Consider the following 15290-nt stretch of genomic DNA (forward strand, 5'->3'; position numbering starts at 1 on the left):
TGTCCTTGAACCTCTTGGGGCTGTGCCTCCTTGGTATCACAACCTGCTGGGCTGCCCTGGCGACTAGGACAGATGCTGTTTGTCTGGAGGCTGGAAGTTTGAGATCAGGTTGGTTCCTCCTGAGGCCTCCCCTTGGCATGGAGATGGCCGCCTCCCCGCTCCGTGCTCGTCTGGACGTCCCACTGGGCGCACATGCCCTCCAACCGTGGGTCAGCTCCCCCCCCCCGGACCACGTTTGAGGCCTCATCTCCAGTCCCCTGCCTAGGGGCTTAGGGTTGCACCGCGGACTCTGGGCTCCCAGTCCAGTCTGTAGTGCCTGGACCTCCTCCCTGGCTCCCCCACAGCCCCTGGTGGGTCCCGGTCTGTGCCCCCTGCCCCTGGGCCCGTGGGACACAGTGGTGTGGCCAGGCCTGCATCAAAGGGAACAGCTTCCCTCTGAACAGCCTGCCCTCCGTGCGTCCCTGTGCCTTCAGCAGGGGGGCGTCACCAGACCTGCCTGCTCATGAAAGCTGCCCAGACGCCTCCTCGTCCGCATGGTGGGGGGTCTCTGATTCCGTGGTTCTGGAAACGTGCCTTTCTAATGAGCACCTGAATGTTTTTGTTGTTTACTGAAGTATAGTTGGTTTACAGTGTTAATTTCTGCTGCACAGAAAGTGATTCAGTTACGCATACATATTTTTATTTTATTTATTTATTTTTTTTGTCTTTTTAGGGCTACACCCGCGGCATATGGAGCTTCCCAGGCTAGGGGTCGAATCGGAGCTGTAGCCGCCGGCCTCCACCACAGCCACAGCCACGCGGGACCCGAGCCGTGTCTGCGACCCACACCACCGCTCATGGCAACGCCGGATCCTTGACCCACTGAGCAGGGCCGGGGATCAAACCCGTGTCCTCATGGATGCACGTCTGGTTTGTTACCCACTGAGCCAGGATGGGAGCTCCTACATACATCTTTTTAGACTGTTTTCTTCCGTTACGGTTTATCAGAGACACTGGAATATAGTCCCGAGTTAAACAGCACAGACTTTCTGCCTGTCTGTCCCGCGTGCACTAGTTTGCGTCTGCTAATCCCAGACTCCCAGTCCTTCTCACCTCTGACCCCCTTTGCAGCCGCGGAGGTCTGCTCTCCACGTCTGGGAGTCTGTCTCTGCGCCGTAGGTGGGTCCGTTTGTGCCGTATTTTAGGTTCCACGTGTAACTGATGCCATCTGCTGTCTTTCTCTTTCTGCCCTCACTGAGCAGGACCGTCTGTGGTTGCGTCACAAGTGCCTGAACACTTCTCATGGACCAGGTTGAGAATGGTGTCACTCCCCGCTCTGATGCGGAGACCAGGCTCCTGGTGCCTGCACAGACCGCTGCTCCCCCACGGGATCACGGCGTCATTTTACAGAGGCTACGCAATGGAAAAGTTGTAGTGGAAATAAATTCAGACTCACACAAAAGTTGCAAAAGCAGTATGGAGAGATCCTGGGCACCCTCCACGCAGCTGCGCATCATAGCGCCGCAGACCCATCTCGGGACAACGTTCAGAGCAGAAAATGCCCGGGGGCGGGCCCTGCCCGGGGGCACGCCCTCTCTCGGGAGGCAGGGGGTGTTCTGTGGAATTGCAGCCCGTGTGGGCGTTGGCACAGCCCCTCCTCAGTGAGGGTCCGGGACTGCACCCCAGAAAAGCTGCCTCTCGGCCGCCCTTCCTCCAGACCCCCCCTCCTGGCAGCCCCTGCTTTGTCCCCTGTGCTAGAACGTCGTCCTTTGAGACGGCCACGTGCGTGCACCCTGGGCTTCCAGTCAGCACGGTGCCGGCCGCAGCCACGGACCCTCCTTGCAGAGTTTCCGCCTGGGCTGCCCCGGTGGCGCTGCTGCGACCTCGTGGACAGGGCGCACGACGCTGGGAGGCCCCCGGGCTGGGCTGGTGCGTCTGCGCGGGTGAGGCTGGTTTTCAGGTGAGCTGAGTGCCCAGAGCCTGGCACGAGTCTCGCTGCTCTGCCTCGCGTGTCCCCACGTTCTCTTTCGCCAGCTGAGGAGCCTGGGTCCCGATGGTTCGCCCATTTTCCTATTGGATCGTTTGTTTCCTTGCTGTCAAGGTGGTGTTTCCCTTCCAACAGAAGTCCTTGGTTGGGTGTGTGGTTTGCGAGCATTTTCTCCTAATCTGCGGCTTTTCTTTCATCCGCCTGAGAGAGCCTTTCACGGAGCAAGTGGTTTTAATCTTGACGACGTCCAGCGGGTCCGTATTTTCAGTCGCTTGTGTTTGGGGATCAGCATCGAGGCTGCTCACCTGACCCCGGGCCACAAAGATTCCCCCCCAAGTGTTGTGGTTCTTTGCTGTGTTTAGATGTACGCGGCATCTCACACGGAGCGAGGTGTGGGTCAAGGCTCTTCTTCCTTGATTGCTTTTGCTCTCGGATGTCCAGGTGTCTCCACACCGTTTTCCCGAGGACACTGCCTTCCTTCGGAGCTGCTTTTGGCCTTCGTCACGAGTCGGTCAGCCGCGCTGGGCGGTCCGCTCGCTGCCCTGGTCGCTGAAGCTCTGAGGACTTTGAGAGGCATGCGTGTGGTTCCGCAGCTTCTGTCTTTTTCACAATGAGTTTGCTGCTCTCGCTCCTCTGCCTTGTCCTCCGTGTGTTTTACGTACTGAGCAGTGGTTCCGAGCGGACACTGTCCAGGTGTGACAGTGTCACTCAGGTCTGACCTGTCTTTCTGGTGTCTGATCCCTCAGGTTCAGGCTCAGGGACAAGGCTGCCTCACTTCACCTAGTCGCAAGCCCAGGTGGCCCCACAAATCAGGTTCCGTCACCCCCCCCCACCTGCCACCCCCTCCGACCACCCTGACCTCCGTCCTCCGATGCCCCGCCTCAGGCAGCTTCCGCTCCTGTCCAGCCCCAGCCTGGACTCCCTGCCCAGGGACGCTGGACACCAGTGCTGGCGCCCGCTGACTTGATGCATCCCAGCCCAGCATGGTGAGATGTCCTCTTAAGCAGAGGAGGGTAAACTAGCTAAGAGTACTACAGAAAAACCACCAGAACTGAAGGTGTGGCCCACCACAGTGAAAGTGCCCTCCGCGTGGCCCACGGAGCAGAGAAGCCCCCACCCAGTGAGAAACCGCTGGGCAGTTCAGAGAGAAAAGCAAGGGAGCAAACGTGATTCCAGGTTTCTCAACAGCCACAGTGAATCAGTAAGACACAGGGGCACAAGCTTCAAAACTGTCGCAGTGTTGGCTTTGAATGTTGAGTTCTGTGCCCGTCCGGATCGTCAACTGCGTGAAAACACAGTAAGGACTTCTTAAATAAGGACTCAAACACCTGTCCCCTGCAAAGGCTTTCCCAGAAATTTGCAGGACGACACTCCATAAAATTAGGAAGCAAAGCAGGAGGGAGGCCTCTGGAGTCGGAGACCCCGGGGAGGAGTCGGGAGCAGAGGAAGTGCTTTGCACACAGGGAGCTGGGGAGCAGGGAAAGCACAGGGCGTGCAGAACCAGCTCCTGTCTCTTCGATGAAGCGAAGGAGCAGGAGCCGCGGAGGCAGCCGAGAAACAGGGGCTGGGGTCAGGGAGTCAGAGGAAATTCTGGGCAGACAGTGTCTGGGGTGAAAAGACAGAAGTGCCCGCGGCTCAGATCTGTACCTGTGACCTCAGCCGCCCTTTTCCTTTAAAAAAATGCAAGGATTTCAGGTATCGGAAAATACAGGGCACAGCCTCCCCGCTCCCCCGGGGGGGGGGGGGGGGAGGCGTCCTGGCTGCGCATCTCTGCGCACCCTGGGCTCCCGCTGTCCCTTCCTGGACCCCAGCTCCCCGTTGGCTCTGCGCCAGCCCGCCAAGGCCCTGCTGTGCGCTGGGGGCTCCAGAGGCTGTTGTGCACTCGAGGGGGTATCTGGGCAGTCGGAGTTCTCCACCGCAGACCACCGCCTCTGGCTTCCCGACTCACCTGCCACCGCCCTCCCCAAGGCTCCGACCATGAGGGCGAGGCTGCTGGGGAGAAGCAGGAGAGTCCAGCAGTGGTACAGGCGCGCCCCAGGGCACCTGGCCTCCGTCCGCTCCCACCGGCACTCAGTTCGACAGCTGGTAACGTCGCCCGTTTCCCCGCGACGCCCAGACCCCAGGGCTGACCATCTGTGAGCTGCACATTGGAAGTCTTTAGCAGAAGTCAGTGAAGGCGACTCCCAACCTGGAAGGGAGGGTGTGTGGTCAGGGGCTCTTTGCTGCCTGACCCCCCTCGCACTCGCTCAGTCGAAGCGGCTCTGGGAGGCCTTTGCCTGCATCGGCATCGCAGCTCTGCAGCGGTTCTGCCAGGCATTTCGCACATTCCTTCCTCTCTGCCTTCTGCTCAGAAAGGTCTTTCGCAGCTCAGTGCATTCAACTGTTAATTCTAATCAGTTAAGTCGCAAAATTTTTAAAAGTGCTTGTTTTGAAATGGATTAACCTCTACTGTTTAGGAGTTTCTGTTGTGGCACAGCAGAAAGGAACCCAGCTAGGAACCACGAGGTTGCAGGTTCGATCCCTGGCCTCGCTCAGTGGGTTAAAGGATCCAGCGTTGCCGTGAGCTGTGGGGTAGGTCGCAGATGCGGCTTGGATCTGGCGTTGCTGTGGCTGTGGTATAGGCTGGCAGCTGTAGCTCCAAATAGACCCCTAACCTGGGAACCTCCATATGCCGCCTAAAATGCAAAAGAAAAAAAACCCTATGCTGTTTGTCTTCGTTTTCTTATTGAAAGGAGTATCAGTCATAAAATGGCATCTGTTACAGAACCGCATAAACCAGCAACTTTTACCATGTTAGGAGAGTGGCTACTTACCAACTTTCTCTGAAACATGTTACTGAGAAAGGAAACGTTGTATTAACGTCTGTGGCTTTATTAAGTCCAGAAGCCATAGGTTTCTGATGTCACATCAAAGTTTATTTTTGTTGCTATGTGGGTGTTAAAATGTCAGAATCCTGGGAGAATGGTTTTGCGTCTAAAGACAGTGTTCCAGCAAATGGGAGTTTGGAAACAAGGGTACCAAGCCACAGGAATCTGCAAGTGAGTCATTTAAGCTTTGCTCTCTTTCTCTAATTTGTATCACTTCCTGGTAAGAGTAGCTAATGAGGTCTGTAAACATCATCAGATGCTTCATTTTCTTCTGTAACTGAAGGGCTTCTCCTTTCGAAATAACAACTGAGCTTCTCTCCCTCTCCAGGCCTTACGCTGTGCTCTTTAAGCACCCGAAGCGTTTGAAAGTATCATCCGAATCCAGACGTCCTTCTTGAGCCTTTCCTGAGACTCAGGGTGGACTCTTTGGCGCACATCACAGCCCGTAGCTTATGGAGTCTGTTTCCGTTTGTTCTGGAAGCTTCCTGGGACACACCAGAATCGGTTTAACTGTTATGAGCTATATAAAACTTGTTTTTGCAAAGTGCACTTTCTATTGGTGGCAGAATACGGGGAGAGTCCAAAAGCAACCCCCCAGGAGCCGCTTCCTTTGAAAAAAGTTCTCGGAAACTGGGTTATCTGATTATTCACTTAGTGACACATCAGAACCAGAGAGGGAGTGACAGCCGGAGAGTGAAAAAGGAGACAAAAGTCAACGAAAAGGAAGCTTTAGAAACTGCGAGCACAGGGGTCCCAGGGAGGCCTTCTCACCCTGCCAGCACTCTCACCTGCGTGCACACCTCTCTCACCTCCGTGCACACCTCTCTCACCTCCATGCACACCCCCTCACCTGCGTGCACATCTCTCACCTCCATGCACACCCCCCACCTCCATGCACACCTCTCCCACCTCCATGCACACCTCTCCCACCTGCGTGCACACCTCTCACCTACATGCACACCTCTCTCACCTGCGTGCACACCTCTCACCTGTGTGCACACCTCTCTCACCTGTGTGCACACCTCTCACCTACATGCACACCTCTCCCACCTGCGTGCACACCTCTCTCACCTGTGTGCACACCTCTCACCTGCGTGCACACCTCTCTCACCTGTGTGCACACCTCTCACCTACATGCACACCTCTCTCACCTGCGTGCACACCTCTCACCTGTGTGCACACCTCTCACCTGCATCCACACCTCCTCCTCACCTGTGTGCACATCCTTGCCTGTGTGTGTTCCTTAATTGTCCTGATGAACTGTCCTAGTGACTGTCCCCACCCTCCCCTGTGACCGTGTTCACAGCAGGGCACCAGTGGTGGCCTCGTGACCTGAAGCATCACGTCACCTTAACACCCACAGGCTCCTTCAGAACTCACGTTTTCTCACCCAGACACGAGCCCAAGTTGCTCTCCTCTCTGGGATCCGAGGCCACAGACGGGCAGCGTTTGTGCACCTGGGGAGGCTGGCTCGGTTGTGGAAACGTTTGGTCCTCCGGCTGGCTGCACGTCTGCAGGGTAGGGAAGAGAGTCATGGCTCTTAATGAGACATCGGCGCTGCTGATGACAGGACGTCCAGTTACTGCCCTCACTTCAGCCATCCCACGGACTTGAGGCTGTCAGGTGTGGGCGCTGCACGGTGTCTCCTCTGTCTTGTGCGTGTCGTTGCAGAAGCCCACCTGTCCCAACGTTGCAGACAGGGCCTATTATCCCAGAGTCGGTCCTGTCCTGCAGAGGGTGCTGGCCTGGTCTTTTCATGTAATAGCTATTGACCATTTTAGAAAAACGTCTTTCGCATGCTCGCCGCCTTATGTAAGAGTGGTCCTTCCTGAGACGCTTGGCAGTCCAGAGGAAGGGGCGCCGTCGCCATAGAAACAAAGTAGGGGTGGGGGGCACGCATGTGTAAAATCTGGAAACCTGCACGACATCCCCTGTGCGGAAGCAAAGGCCGCTCCCTGGGACCCCTGGGCAGCGGGTGGTGGGAGGGCGAAGCCGCATCCTGCTGGGCGGGGCCGAGGCCGCGTTCTGGGAAAGGAGCCTTGGGGCGGGCGGCGGGCGCCCTCTGCTGGCCACGCGCTGGCGCCCAGCTCGGGCGCTGGCCTCTGAGTCACAGACCCTGCCAGCCTCGCCTGAAGGTAGAAGGATGCAGAAAGAAGCCCTGCGAACGCGCCGCACCTTCTGGGTGCCCACACCTTGGTTAATCAGAGAGCCCACGCCCGGGGCAGAGGGGAGGGGCTGGCCTGTCCCGGCTCAAGGATCAAAGGAGCGGTTTCTGTGGAAAGGGACGAAGCCGGTGCTCCCCGGCTCAGCAGGCAAGCCAGGGCTGGGCAAGCTGAGACTCAAGGAGAGCTGCGCTGCTGCCTGTTTTTATCAATAAGGTTTTATTGGCACACAGCCACGCCCACTTGCTGCGGGGTTGCCTGGGGCCTGCATTTGCTCTCAGTGCCACAGCTGAGTGCCTGTAGCCCAGACCCTAACATTTAGCCCTCCACAGAACAAATTTGCAGCTGGCTCGCCTGCACCCGCCTGTAGTGTCACGTCAGTAGGTGTGTCCTAGGGCCGGGAAGTGGCCGAGCCGGGAGGTGGGTGGCATCATCAGCTTTCCGTATGGGGAAGTAGAGGCCTGGCTGAAAGGGGTGTGGGCACCCGTGAAGGCGTTTGCTTCCCTGTTTTCACACCTGGCGCTTATCTCGTGCTTTGTTCTGAATGCCCTACACGTGTGCCATTCCCATCCCGGGTGGCTCCCTCTTTCACGAGGAAGCAGACCCAGCAGGTTGGGTTGGGGGTTGGTTCTGGTTCTTCTCACCCGCAGAGCTTGTCACCCGGATCTCCGAGGAGCCAGCAGCTCGGTGGGTGGGGTCCCCGCCTTAAGGACCAGAGGGAGGGGGCCAGATGGCACCACACCCGGGATCCCTTGCAGGCTGCTGCGTGGGCCTGGCTTCTGCAGTGCTCTGTGACTTGCATGCAAGGCGCATGACAGAGGTGGGTGGAAACATTTCCTAGGAAAACCCTTTTCTTTGAAATTTAAAAAGTGCAGAAGCTCCTCTCACCCCTCAACTCGCTACAGAAGTGCCCTTAACAAAAAACAAGCGTTTGCCCAGCAGGCGCATTTCTGTTTCTTCCCGTGCTTTAGCTTTTAACGCGGCCGAGCGGCCGGCCCACTGTGAGTGGGCAGCAGGTAGGCGCCGGCTCCGACCCTCCTGGAGCGGACACCGCTGCAGCTCGGAGAGTCACGAACGTGGAGAGGACAGTCCCAGGGGAAAGGGGGCGGTGGCCAGTGCCTGTCCTGTGTGAGTCGAGTCCCTGGTGGAAGGAGATGACGTGAGATCGAGCCAGCCCCCCAGCCCGAGGACAAGGGCACTGGGGGCCCGTGGGACTGCCCTCCCTTCAGGAGAGGTGACAGACCTGCCAGGATCTGCTGGTCAGATGCTGCGCGTTTGCTGGCCATCCTCAGCCGGCCTTCCTGATCGGAAGGCATCAGCTGTTGCGAGGCCGTTGCCCGCGTGCCGTCTGAGGGAGGCGGGGAATGAGCCCAGACGGTTGGTTGGTCAGGTGGAGCTGGCCTGGAGGATCTCGGCGGACAGGCCTCGAAGCAGACGGCCTCCGTGTGGGTCTGCCGTGGCCTCGGCTGGCTGGCTGGGTCCCTGTGGCCGATTCTTCGGGAATCCAGGCCGGAGTGGAGCTGCAGGGTCGCTGTACGTTTGAGGACGTCCCCACCAGCAGCGTGAGGGGCTCCAGCTTCTCTGCCTCCTTGTCAGTATCCGCTGCTTTCCGGTTCCATCGCTTGTGTTTATTTTTTGGCAGCTGTTCTCACAGGTGCGAGGGGCTCTCATGTTTCGAGTGTCATCTCCCTGGTGATCAGTGACGCGGGCGTCTTCATACCTGCTTGTTGGCTGTCTTCTCTCAGAAACGTGGCGTCGAGTCATTGGCCCGTTTTTAAAACTGAGTTGTCTTTTTGTTGAATTCTAGGAGCTCTTTATATGTTCTGGATCCTAACCCTTATCACACGTGCGGTTTGCAAATAGTTCTCTCATTTTGTGAAGTGCCTTTTCACTCTCCTCACAGCTGGCCTTCGAAGCAGAAAAGCTTTGCTTTTGAGGAAGTCCAGCTTGTGTATGTTTTCCTTCAGTTGCTCACGTTTTTGGTGTCGTATCCAAGACGCCATTGCCCAGTCCACAGTCTCAAAATGCTTCCTTCTGTCCCCTGCTTCCCGCCCTCGCCAAAGGAGTTTTCCGTCTCGGCTGTTGCACTTGGACCTTTTCCTCGTTTGAGTTCATGTTCATACGAGGTTTGGTTTACAGGGTCCAGCGCGTTCGGCTGCACGTGGAGATCGAGGCTTTTCTCCACAGCGTGCGTGAGAGAGACGGTCCACCCGAAGAGCCTCGGCAGCCTTGTTGCGAACCAGCTGCTCGTCCGGGCCGTCTCGGGACCGTGCTGGCCTGTGGTCTTTACGGCAGGGCCGCCGTTTCAGTCCCCGGGGCAGGTTTTGAATCTTATGTCGTGGGAAAAGTGGGTCCTGCTTCTCAGGATTGTTTTGGGCATTGGGGTCCCTTGAAATGCTGGGGCTTGCAGGATGTTTTCCGCCTTGTAAAAGCGCAGCGGGGATTTTCACAGGGGCGGCACTGACTCTGCGGGCCACTCCGGGTGGTGTCGTTGCCCAGAGGCCCAGCCGCCCCTCGCCGCCCCTCTCAGCCCCACTCGGATCCGGCACGCACACCCGGGTGCAGCTTCGTTGGGCTTTTGGGGAGGGTCTTTGTTTGACTTGCCCGAGTCGTTGTTTTTCTCAGTGGAAAAAAATCACTAAAATGAAGTAAGAGTCTTTGTGAAACTAAGATTATATACAGTACTTCACAGTAAAATGTGTATTCACAGCAGCCCCTTTCTGTCCCCTGCTTAACGCCCTCGCCGAAGGGCTGGCATGGGATCAGCTCGGTGGGTTCAGGGGGCGGTGGAGTCACGTCACCAGCGCCGTCCACAGAGCAGCTGGTCCTGGGCGAATCTCAGCCCTGCTGCGGTCCAGCCCGGCGCTCACGGTTGCCCGCGGCAGCTGGGCTCCGTGCAGGTGCCTCCTTGTGCCCTGGGCTGCCTGCCTCTGCGCCACGACGGCGGGAGGCCGGGGGGGGGGCCCGGCTGGCGCGTCCCTCCTCCCGTGCTCCTGTGCAGATCCCGTGCGTTTGTGTGTCTTCGATAACTGGCTCTGGGGAGATGGTTACATGTTACACTATTTGAATCAAATACGCGTTTCTCCAGGAAAATGTGTTTAATGATTTCGGGTAGACATTTTCAATAACAATCACGACTCATTAAAGCTGTCTTCCGAACACACTCTCATTTTAGGGAAGGTTTCTTATCTGGCGTTTCCTGGGTGTTTTCATTTTTGTTTTTTCAGGGCTGCACCTGCGGCACATGTACATTCCCAAGCGAGGGGTCAAATCGGAGCTACAGCTGCCAACCTACACCACAGCCACAGCCACGCAGGCTCCTTACCCCGCTGAGCGAGGCCAGGGACTGAACCTGCATCCTTATGGATACGGGTCGGGTTCATTACTGCCAAGTCACAACGGGAACTCTGTGTTGTTTGCTTTTAATTCTACCTTTAACTGATCTTTCTAAATCTCCAGTCCCGGGGAGTGCGTCAAAATGTTCACCTAAGAATTGCACTTGGGAGTTCCCGCTGCAGCACAGTGGGGTCAGCAGCGTCTCTGCAGCGTCAGGATGCAGGTTCGATCCTGGGCCCGACCCAGTGGGTTAAGGGATCAGGTGTTGCCTCAGCTGCAGCTCGGCTGTGATCCCTGGCCCAGGAACCCCATGTGCCGCAGGCCACCCCCGGAAAGAGAAAGAAAGGAAAAAGAATTGCTTTGGTCTCTGGCTTCTGACTACAGGAGGACAGGAGGAAGCCGGGGCTGGAGCCCCAGCCCCGGCCAGAGCGCACATGGGCTGGGTCTCCACGCGGAGGCCGGGGTGCAGGGCCATGACCTTCGGCAGTGGCTGTGGGACCGAGGGTATGGCCGGAAGGCGTTCTGGGGCCCCGCTGTCAGCGCCCCAGTGTGATTTGAGGGTGGCCGTGAGGCCAGGCCAGTTCATGGGACACGGCCACTCGGGGTTCGCGCCCCCAGGAGCACTCAGCCAGGGGCACAGAGGTGGCGGGTGGGACCGAAGGCCTCTCTCCTTGCTCTCTGGAGTGAGAAGACGGCCATGAAACGCTTCAGAAACTGTTCTGTCTTGTTCAGAGGGGATGGAGGGTGTTGTCACTAAGACGGAGAAAGCGGGGAGCTTTAGGAAGGCCTGGAAGGAGCTCCCCCTGTGGCGCAGTGGGGTGGGCGTCTGGGAGCACTGGGAACAGGTTTGGTCCTTGGCCTGGCACAGTGGGGTAAGGATCTGGCATTGCCACAACTGCCGCTTTAGGTGGTGGCTGCAGCTTGGATCTGGTGCCTGGTCTGGGAGCGCCATGTGCCACGGGGCAGCCAAAAAAGAAACGCCTGGAAGGAGCCGCCCTGAAGGGCCGTGGGTGTTGGGCCCGCGGCGATTGTGTGTAATCGGGAATGCTTCCGGTGAATTGGGAGGCGTCCCGTCTCAGTGCTCCCGGCGAGGCTGGCTCCAGCCGAGGCTTCGTCCCACATTCAGAAAGCTGCCCTCCTGCCCCCCCCGGGGGGAGTTGGCAAGTGAGCCTGGGGGTCAGAGGTCTTCAGGCAGCAGCGGGATGGCAAGGGCTCCTGACTCCGCCCTGCCCTGGCCTTGGGGACGGCCCGGGGGCCCGGGCAGGACGCGGGGCTGCAGAGAGGTGGCGGGCTGCCGCCCGGCTTCCCCTAAAGGTGGGGAGCAGGCCCACAGCCGCCCGGCGTGAGACTGGACATGGGCGAGGTTGTGCGGGCAGGCGCAGTGGCCCCAGCCTGGGCACGGCTTGCCCTGAGGGCAGCGGCAGGTGTGGCCGCGGGGGGTCGGGATGAGCCCCTCACTGTCCTGGAGGCCTCAGGCCTACGGACCACGAGGTCCCAACGCCCCGAGGTCAGTGCTGTCAGGAGGAGGCAGCGGGAGGGTGAAGGGGTGGCTGCTGGGCTGGGGCCTGTGCCGGGAGCGGCTGCCCCCTCAAGCTCACCCGGCCCCCAGCTCCTCCAGCAGCAGCCTCCCTCCGCCATACCTGGTCACTGCTGAACCCGCCGTGCCCCCGCCACCCTCTCTGGCCAGAACACACAGTGGTGTCACAGCCTGGGTCCCCCGGAACGGAGCTCAGAACGGAGCTCAGCCCGGAAGGACGGGGGGAGCAGACAGGGCAGAGGGAGCGGCCCGAGGCCAGGCCAGGGGGTGCCAGACACTGACCTGCACACCACCTGGAGGGGCCCCCACTTTGCTGCCCCAGGGATGAGGTGTGACCCTGGCATTTCTGGGGCAGGGTCCTGTCCTCTGGGGGGCTCCCCAAGGGTGGGTGCAGCCAAGGCTTAATGCCCTGGAAATGGTCACTTTCCCAAAAAAAGGAGTTTGCTTAATCATTTCCTCGGGTGATGACAGGGCTTTTCCTGACACTCTATTCGTCACTATTGTGGACTCCGCGTTCAGTTGTGGCAGTCAGCTGGCCCCGCGGGAGCCCGGAAGGGGCGCTAATAATGCAGAAGCGTCTGGAGGGAGTGTGGTGGCCATGGCGCCTGTTCCCAGGAGGCAGTGGGCAGGGCCCCTGGGTCAGCGCTCCCACCGCTGCCTGGGACTCCCAGCGTCTGCCACGTGATGACCTGTCTCATGAGCAGGTCAGCTCCATGCAGGGACGTGGCGGGCAGTGGAGCCGGCCGAGAAGGGGTGGCCGGGACCTCGCTCGAGGCCGTCAGGGCAGCATGTGACTTCCTGGTGGCGACAGGCATGGTCTGCAGGCAGCGTCCCTGAGGGCCCCACTGGCAGGGCTCCTCCTTCTTCTCCCACACGCGGGATCTGGGCGCCTGGGGCCTCTGGCCGCCAGCCTCTTACTTGTCTGCTGTCACTTGTCCCCAGACGTTAGGCCTTTCACAGCCTGAGGGCGGACCCTGCCCTCTAACCGGCCAGAGATTCCCAGGCCTCCCGCGCCCACGGTCAGCGTGTGAGGCTCTGACCGCTGACCTCTGACCTCCACCGCCCGCCGCCCAGTCTGACCTGCAGAGGCTGTGGGTGCCTCCAGCCTGTGGGCTCGTCATGTGGCCTCTGGTGGCCGAGGGCATCACGCCGTCCCCTCCCTGCCCACATCCCGGCCTGGTTGGTGTGGAGGGCGGGACCGACCGGCCCCGCCTGGCCGTGGGAGCCTCATCAGCCGGCAGCCGGTGGTGCCGAGATGGACGTGGCAGGCACAGCGGCCACCGGGGTGACGCATCACCGGGGTGTGGGGTAGCGGGAGCTCGCTGCTGGGGGACGTGTGACCGACGCTTTTGGGAAGACAGCTGAGCGGACCGAACGCCCTGCCGTCCAGCCAGCCCCCCTGGGCTTCACCGGGAGCTCTGCCTCTGCGCCCAGGACTCGCTCACATGCACCCACAGCACAACCAGGAGCAGCCCAGTGGACGCTGGTGTGGTTGGGGCGGCCGTGTGGTCCCCGCACAAGTGCGGGGCTCTCTTGACACCACATCCCAGGATGCGCGGACTGATGTATTCGTGACAGAGAGCAGGTCGGCACCGGCCGGGGATGGAGGCGGGGAGCCGGCCAGGACCCGAGGGACCTGGGGGTCGTCGTGCGTGTGGCGAAGGGCGGGGGCTTTATGCTGGGCCCGTCGGTCATGACAGAGCTGTGAGAATCACTGGAGGGGCCCCTCGTGCAGCCATGGGGAGGTGCGGGGGGCAGCGCAGCCGGGGTCTGGACGCGGGGCGATGAGGGCTGAGTGCTCGGCTCTGGGGGTCCCAGTGGAGGCCCGTGGAGCCGGCTCTCGAGTGCCCTGCCCTGGGGTCTGAGAAGGGGTGGGGTAAGCATCTGTGTCGAGGCCCTGACCCCCCCATGGCGGGAACAGGAGGTGGCCAGGCTCGCTCCAACACCCCGACCCCCAAGACCGAGCAGGCACCCTATGCGTGAGTGCAGGAGGTGACCCAGGGGCCCACTTGTGGAAGGGAAGGCTGGTTTTCTTCTAAGACGGTTTGGTCAAGGCTTCTCGTAGGAGTTGCTGGAATTTTAGAGGCAGGCTCGGCTTGTCAAGCCTCGCCAGCTTCTCCTGAGGGCTCCCCGGTTCCCCCGGCCAGCTGGTTGGTGGCACTCGGGGCCTGAGCTGTGGGATGAGGAGAGGAGACCCAGCTCATGGCTGAGGGGACAGATGGAGATGCCGCGAGCAGAGGGAGGCCCAGGGACCCTGTGTGCAGAGGGAGGTGTGCACGTCTGCGTGTGTCTAGGTCAGGGAGGCGTGTGCACGTCTGCGTGTGTCTAGGTCAGGGAGGCGTGTGCACGTCTGCGTGTGTCTAGGTCAGGGAGGCGTGTGCACGTCTGCGTGTGTCTAGGTCAGGGAGGCGTGTGCACGTCTGCGTGTGTCTAGTCAGGGAGGCGTGTGCACGTCTGCGTGTGTCTAGGTCAGGGAGGCGTGTGCACGTCTGCGTGTGTCTAGGTCAGGGAGGCGTGTGCACGTCTGCGTGTGTCTCGGTCAGGGAGGCGTGTGCACGTCTGCGTGTGTCTAGGTCAGGGAGGCGTGTGCACATCTGCGTGTGTCTAGGTCAGGGAGGCGTGTGCACGTCTGCGTGTGTCTAGGTCAGGGAGGTGTGTGCCTCTGATCTTCTTTTAAACGGCGGCCGCAGCGCATCTGGCAGCTTGATCTTTCTCTCAAGTCCCGACGGTTGGACCTGCAGGAAGGACACTCGCTCTGAGCAACCCGCGGGAATAAGCCTCAGGCTGCTGGCCACCTGCTGCGCTGCTAACGTGTCATCTGATGCTTTCAGGCGTTCACCTCCCACGGCCCCACGGTGCCCATGCCCACGTGGTTTTGCTCCCGAGCCTGGTTCTCCCACGTGGGCCCGTTTGACGAGGGCGGCCGGGTAAGTGCAGCCCGGGAACCTGCCCTGGGTGGGGAAGGGCCCTGCCCTCAGTCCACCAAGCCTCCTGTCTCTCCCACCCCAGGAGCTGAGCCTCCCCGACAGGAGGGGGTCCAGCTGCCTTTCTGTGCTGAAAGCGGGGGTTCTGTGAGGGGCCGTGGCGCTGGGCATCGGGCCCCTAATTGCACCTGCGGGGCCCTGGTTCCCTCAGCCTGGCTGAAGAGCTATTTGGGGACAGCGCGGGACCAGGCGGTGCCCCCTGCTGCCCCTTCCCTGGGGCATTCGGGTCCAGGTGACCTGGCTCCTTCCTCTGGGGCCTCACTTGCCGAGCTCAGGCCACGCTGGCCTCTGCCCAGGAACAGGGTCCCGGGCGCTGGCCGCCTCCTGCTCCTCCTCCCCAGACAGTCTTAGGGTGAACAGCCAGACAGCGATCAGAACGGAAATCAGCGGTTAATTGGTTCGTTTTCTCTTAACCCCCCTTAAATTGGCTTTGAGAAG

The 15290-nt window shown here is 60.0% G+C and overlaps 1 protein-coding gene and 1 long non-coding RNA gene across 32 annotated transcripts in view; one reads left to right on the forward strand and one right to left on the reverse strand.

Annotated features, from left to right (window-relative positions):
• The window catches only part of B3GNTL1 (UDP-GlcNAc:betaGal beta-1,3-N-acetylglucosaminyltransferase like 1), a 68333-nt gene that overhangs the window by 39040 nt on the left and 14003 nt on the right, over positions 1 to 15290 (forward strand). For all 28 annotated transcript variants that reach the window (XR_014820490.1, XR_014820483.1, XR_014820488.1 and 25 more), the window contains one exon: positions 14700 to 14795. Coding sequence is in view for 11 of the 28 variants with exons in the window: in XM_084983174.1 (XP_084839300.1) it covers positions 14700 to 14795 (96 nt within the window). In the remaining 17 variants the exon portion in view is untranslated. The remainder of the gene's footprint in view (positions 1 to 14699; positions 14796 to 15290) is intronic.
• LOC110255919 (uncharacterized) lies at positions 674 to 6837 on the reverse strand. 4 transcript variants are annotated; one of them, XR_014820497.1, is made up of 4 exons: positions 6214 to 6837; positions 4780 to 5318; positions 3915 to 4154; positions 674 to 3248 (listed from the first exon to the last, which is right to left on the reverse strand). It is a non-coding gene; the product is annotated as an uncharacterized LOC110255919 (long non-coding RNA). The 4 variants fall into 4 exon arrangements; XR_014820498.1 differs by having other exon boundaries at positions 4780 to 5483; XR_002336902.2 differs by lacking the exon at positions 3915 to 4154.

This window comes from Sus scrofa, chromosome 12 (assembly GCF_054392235.1).
Source record: "Sus scrofa isolate SSC_HxYL_T2T_F1_AM1 chromosome 12, Sscrofa_HxYL_maternal_Yorkshire_Landrace_v2.0, whole genome shotgun sequence".
NCBI lineage: Eukaryota > Metazoa > Chordata > Mammalia > Artiodactyla > Suidae > Sus > Sus scrofa.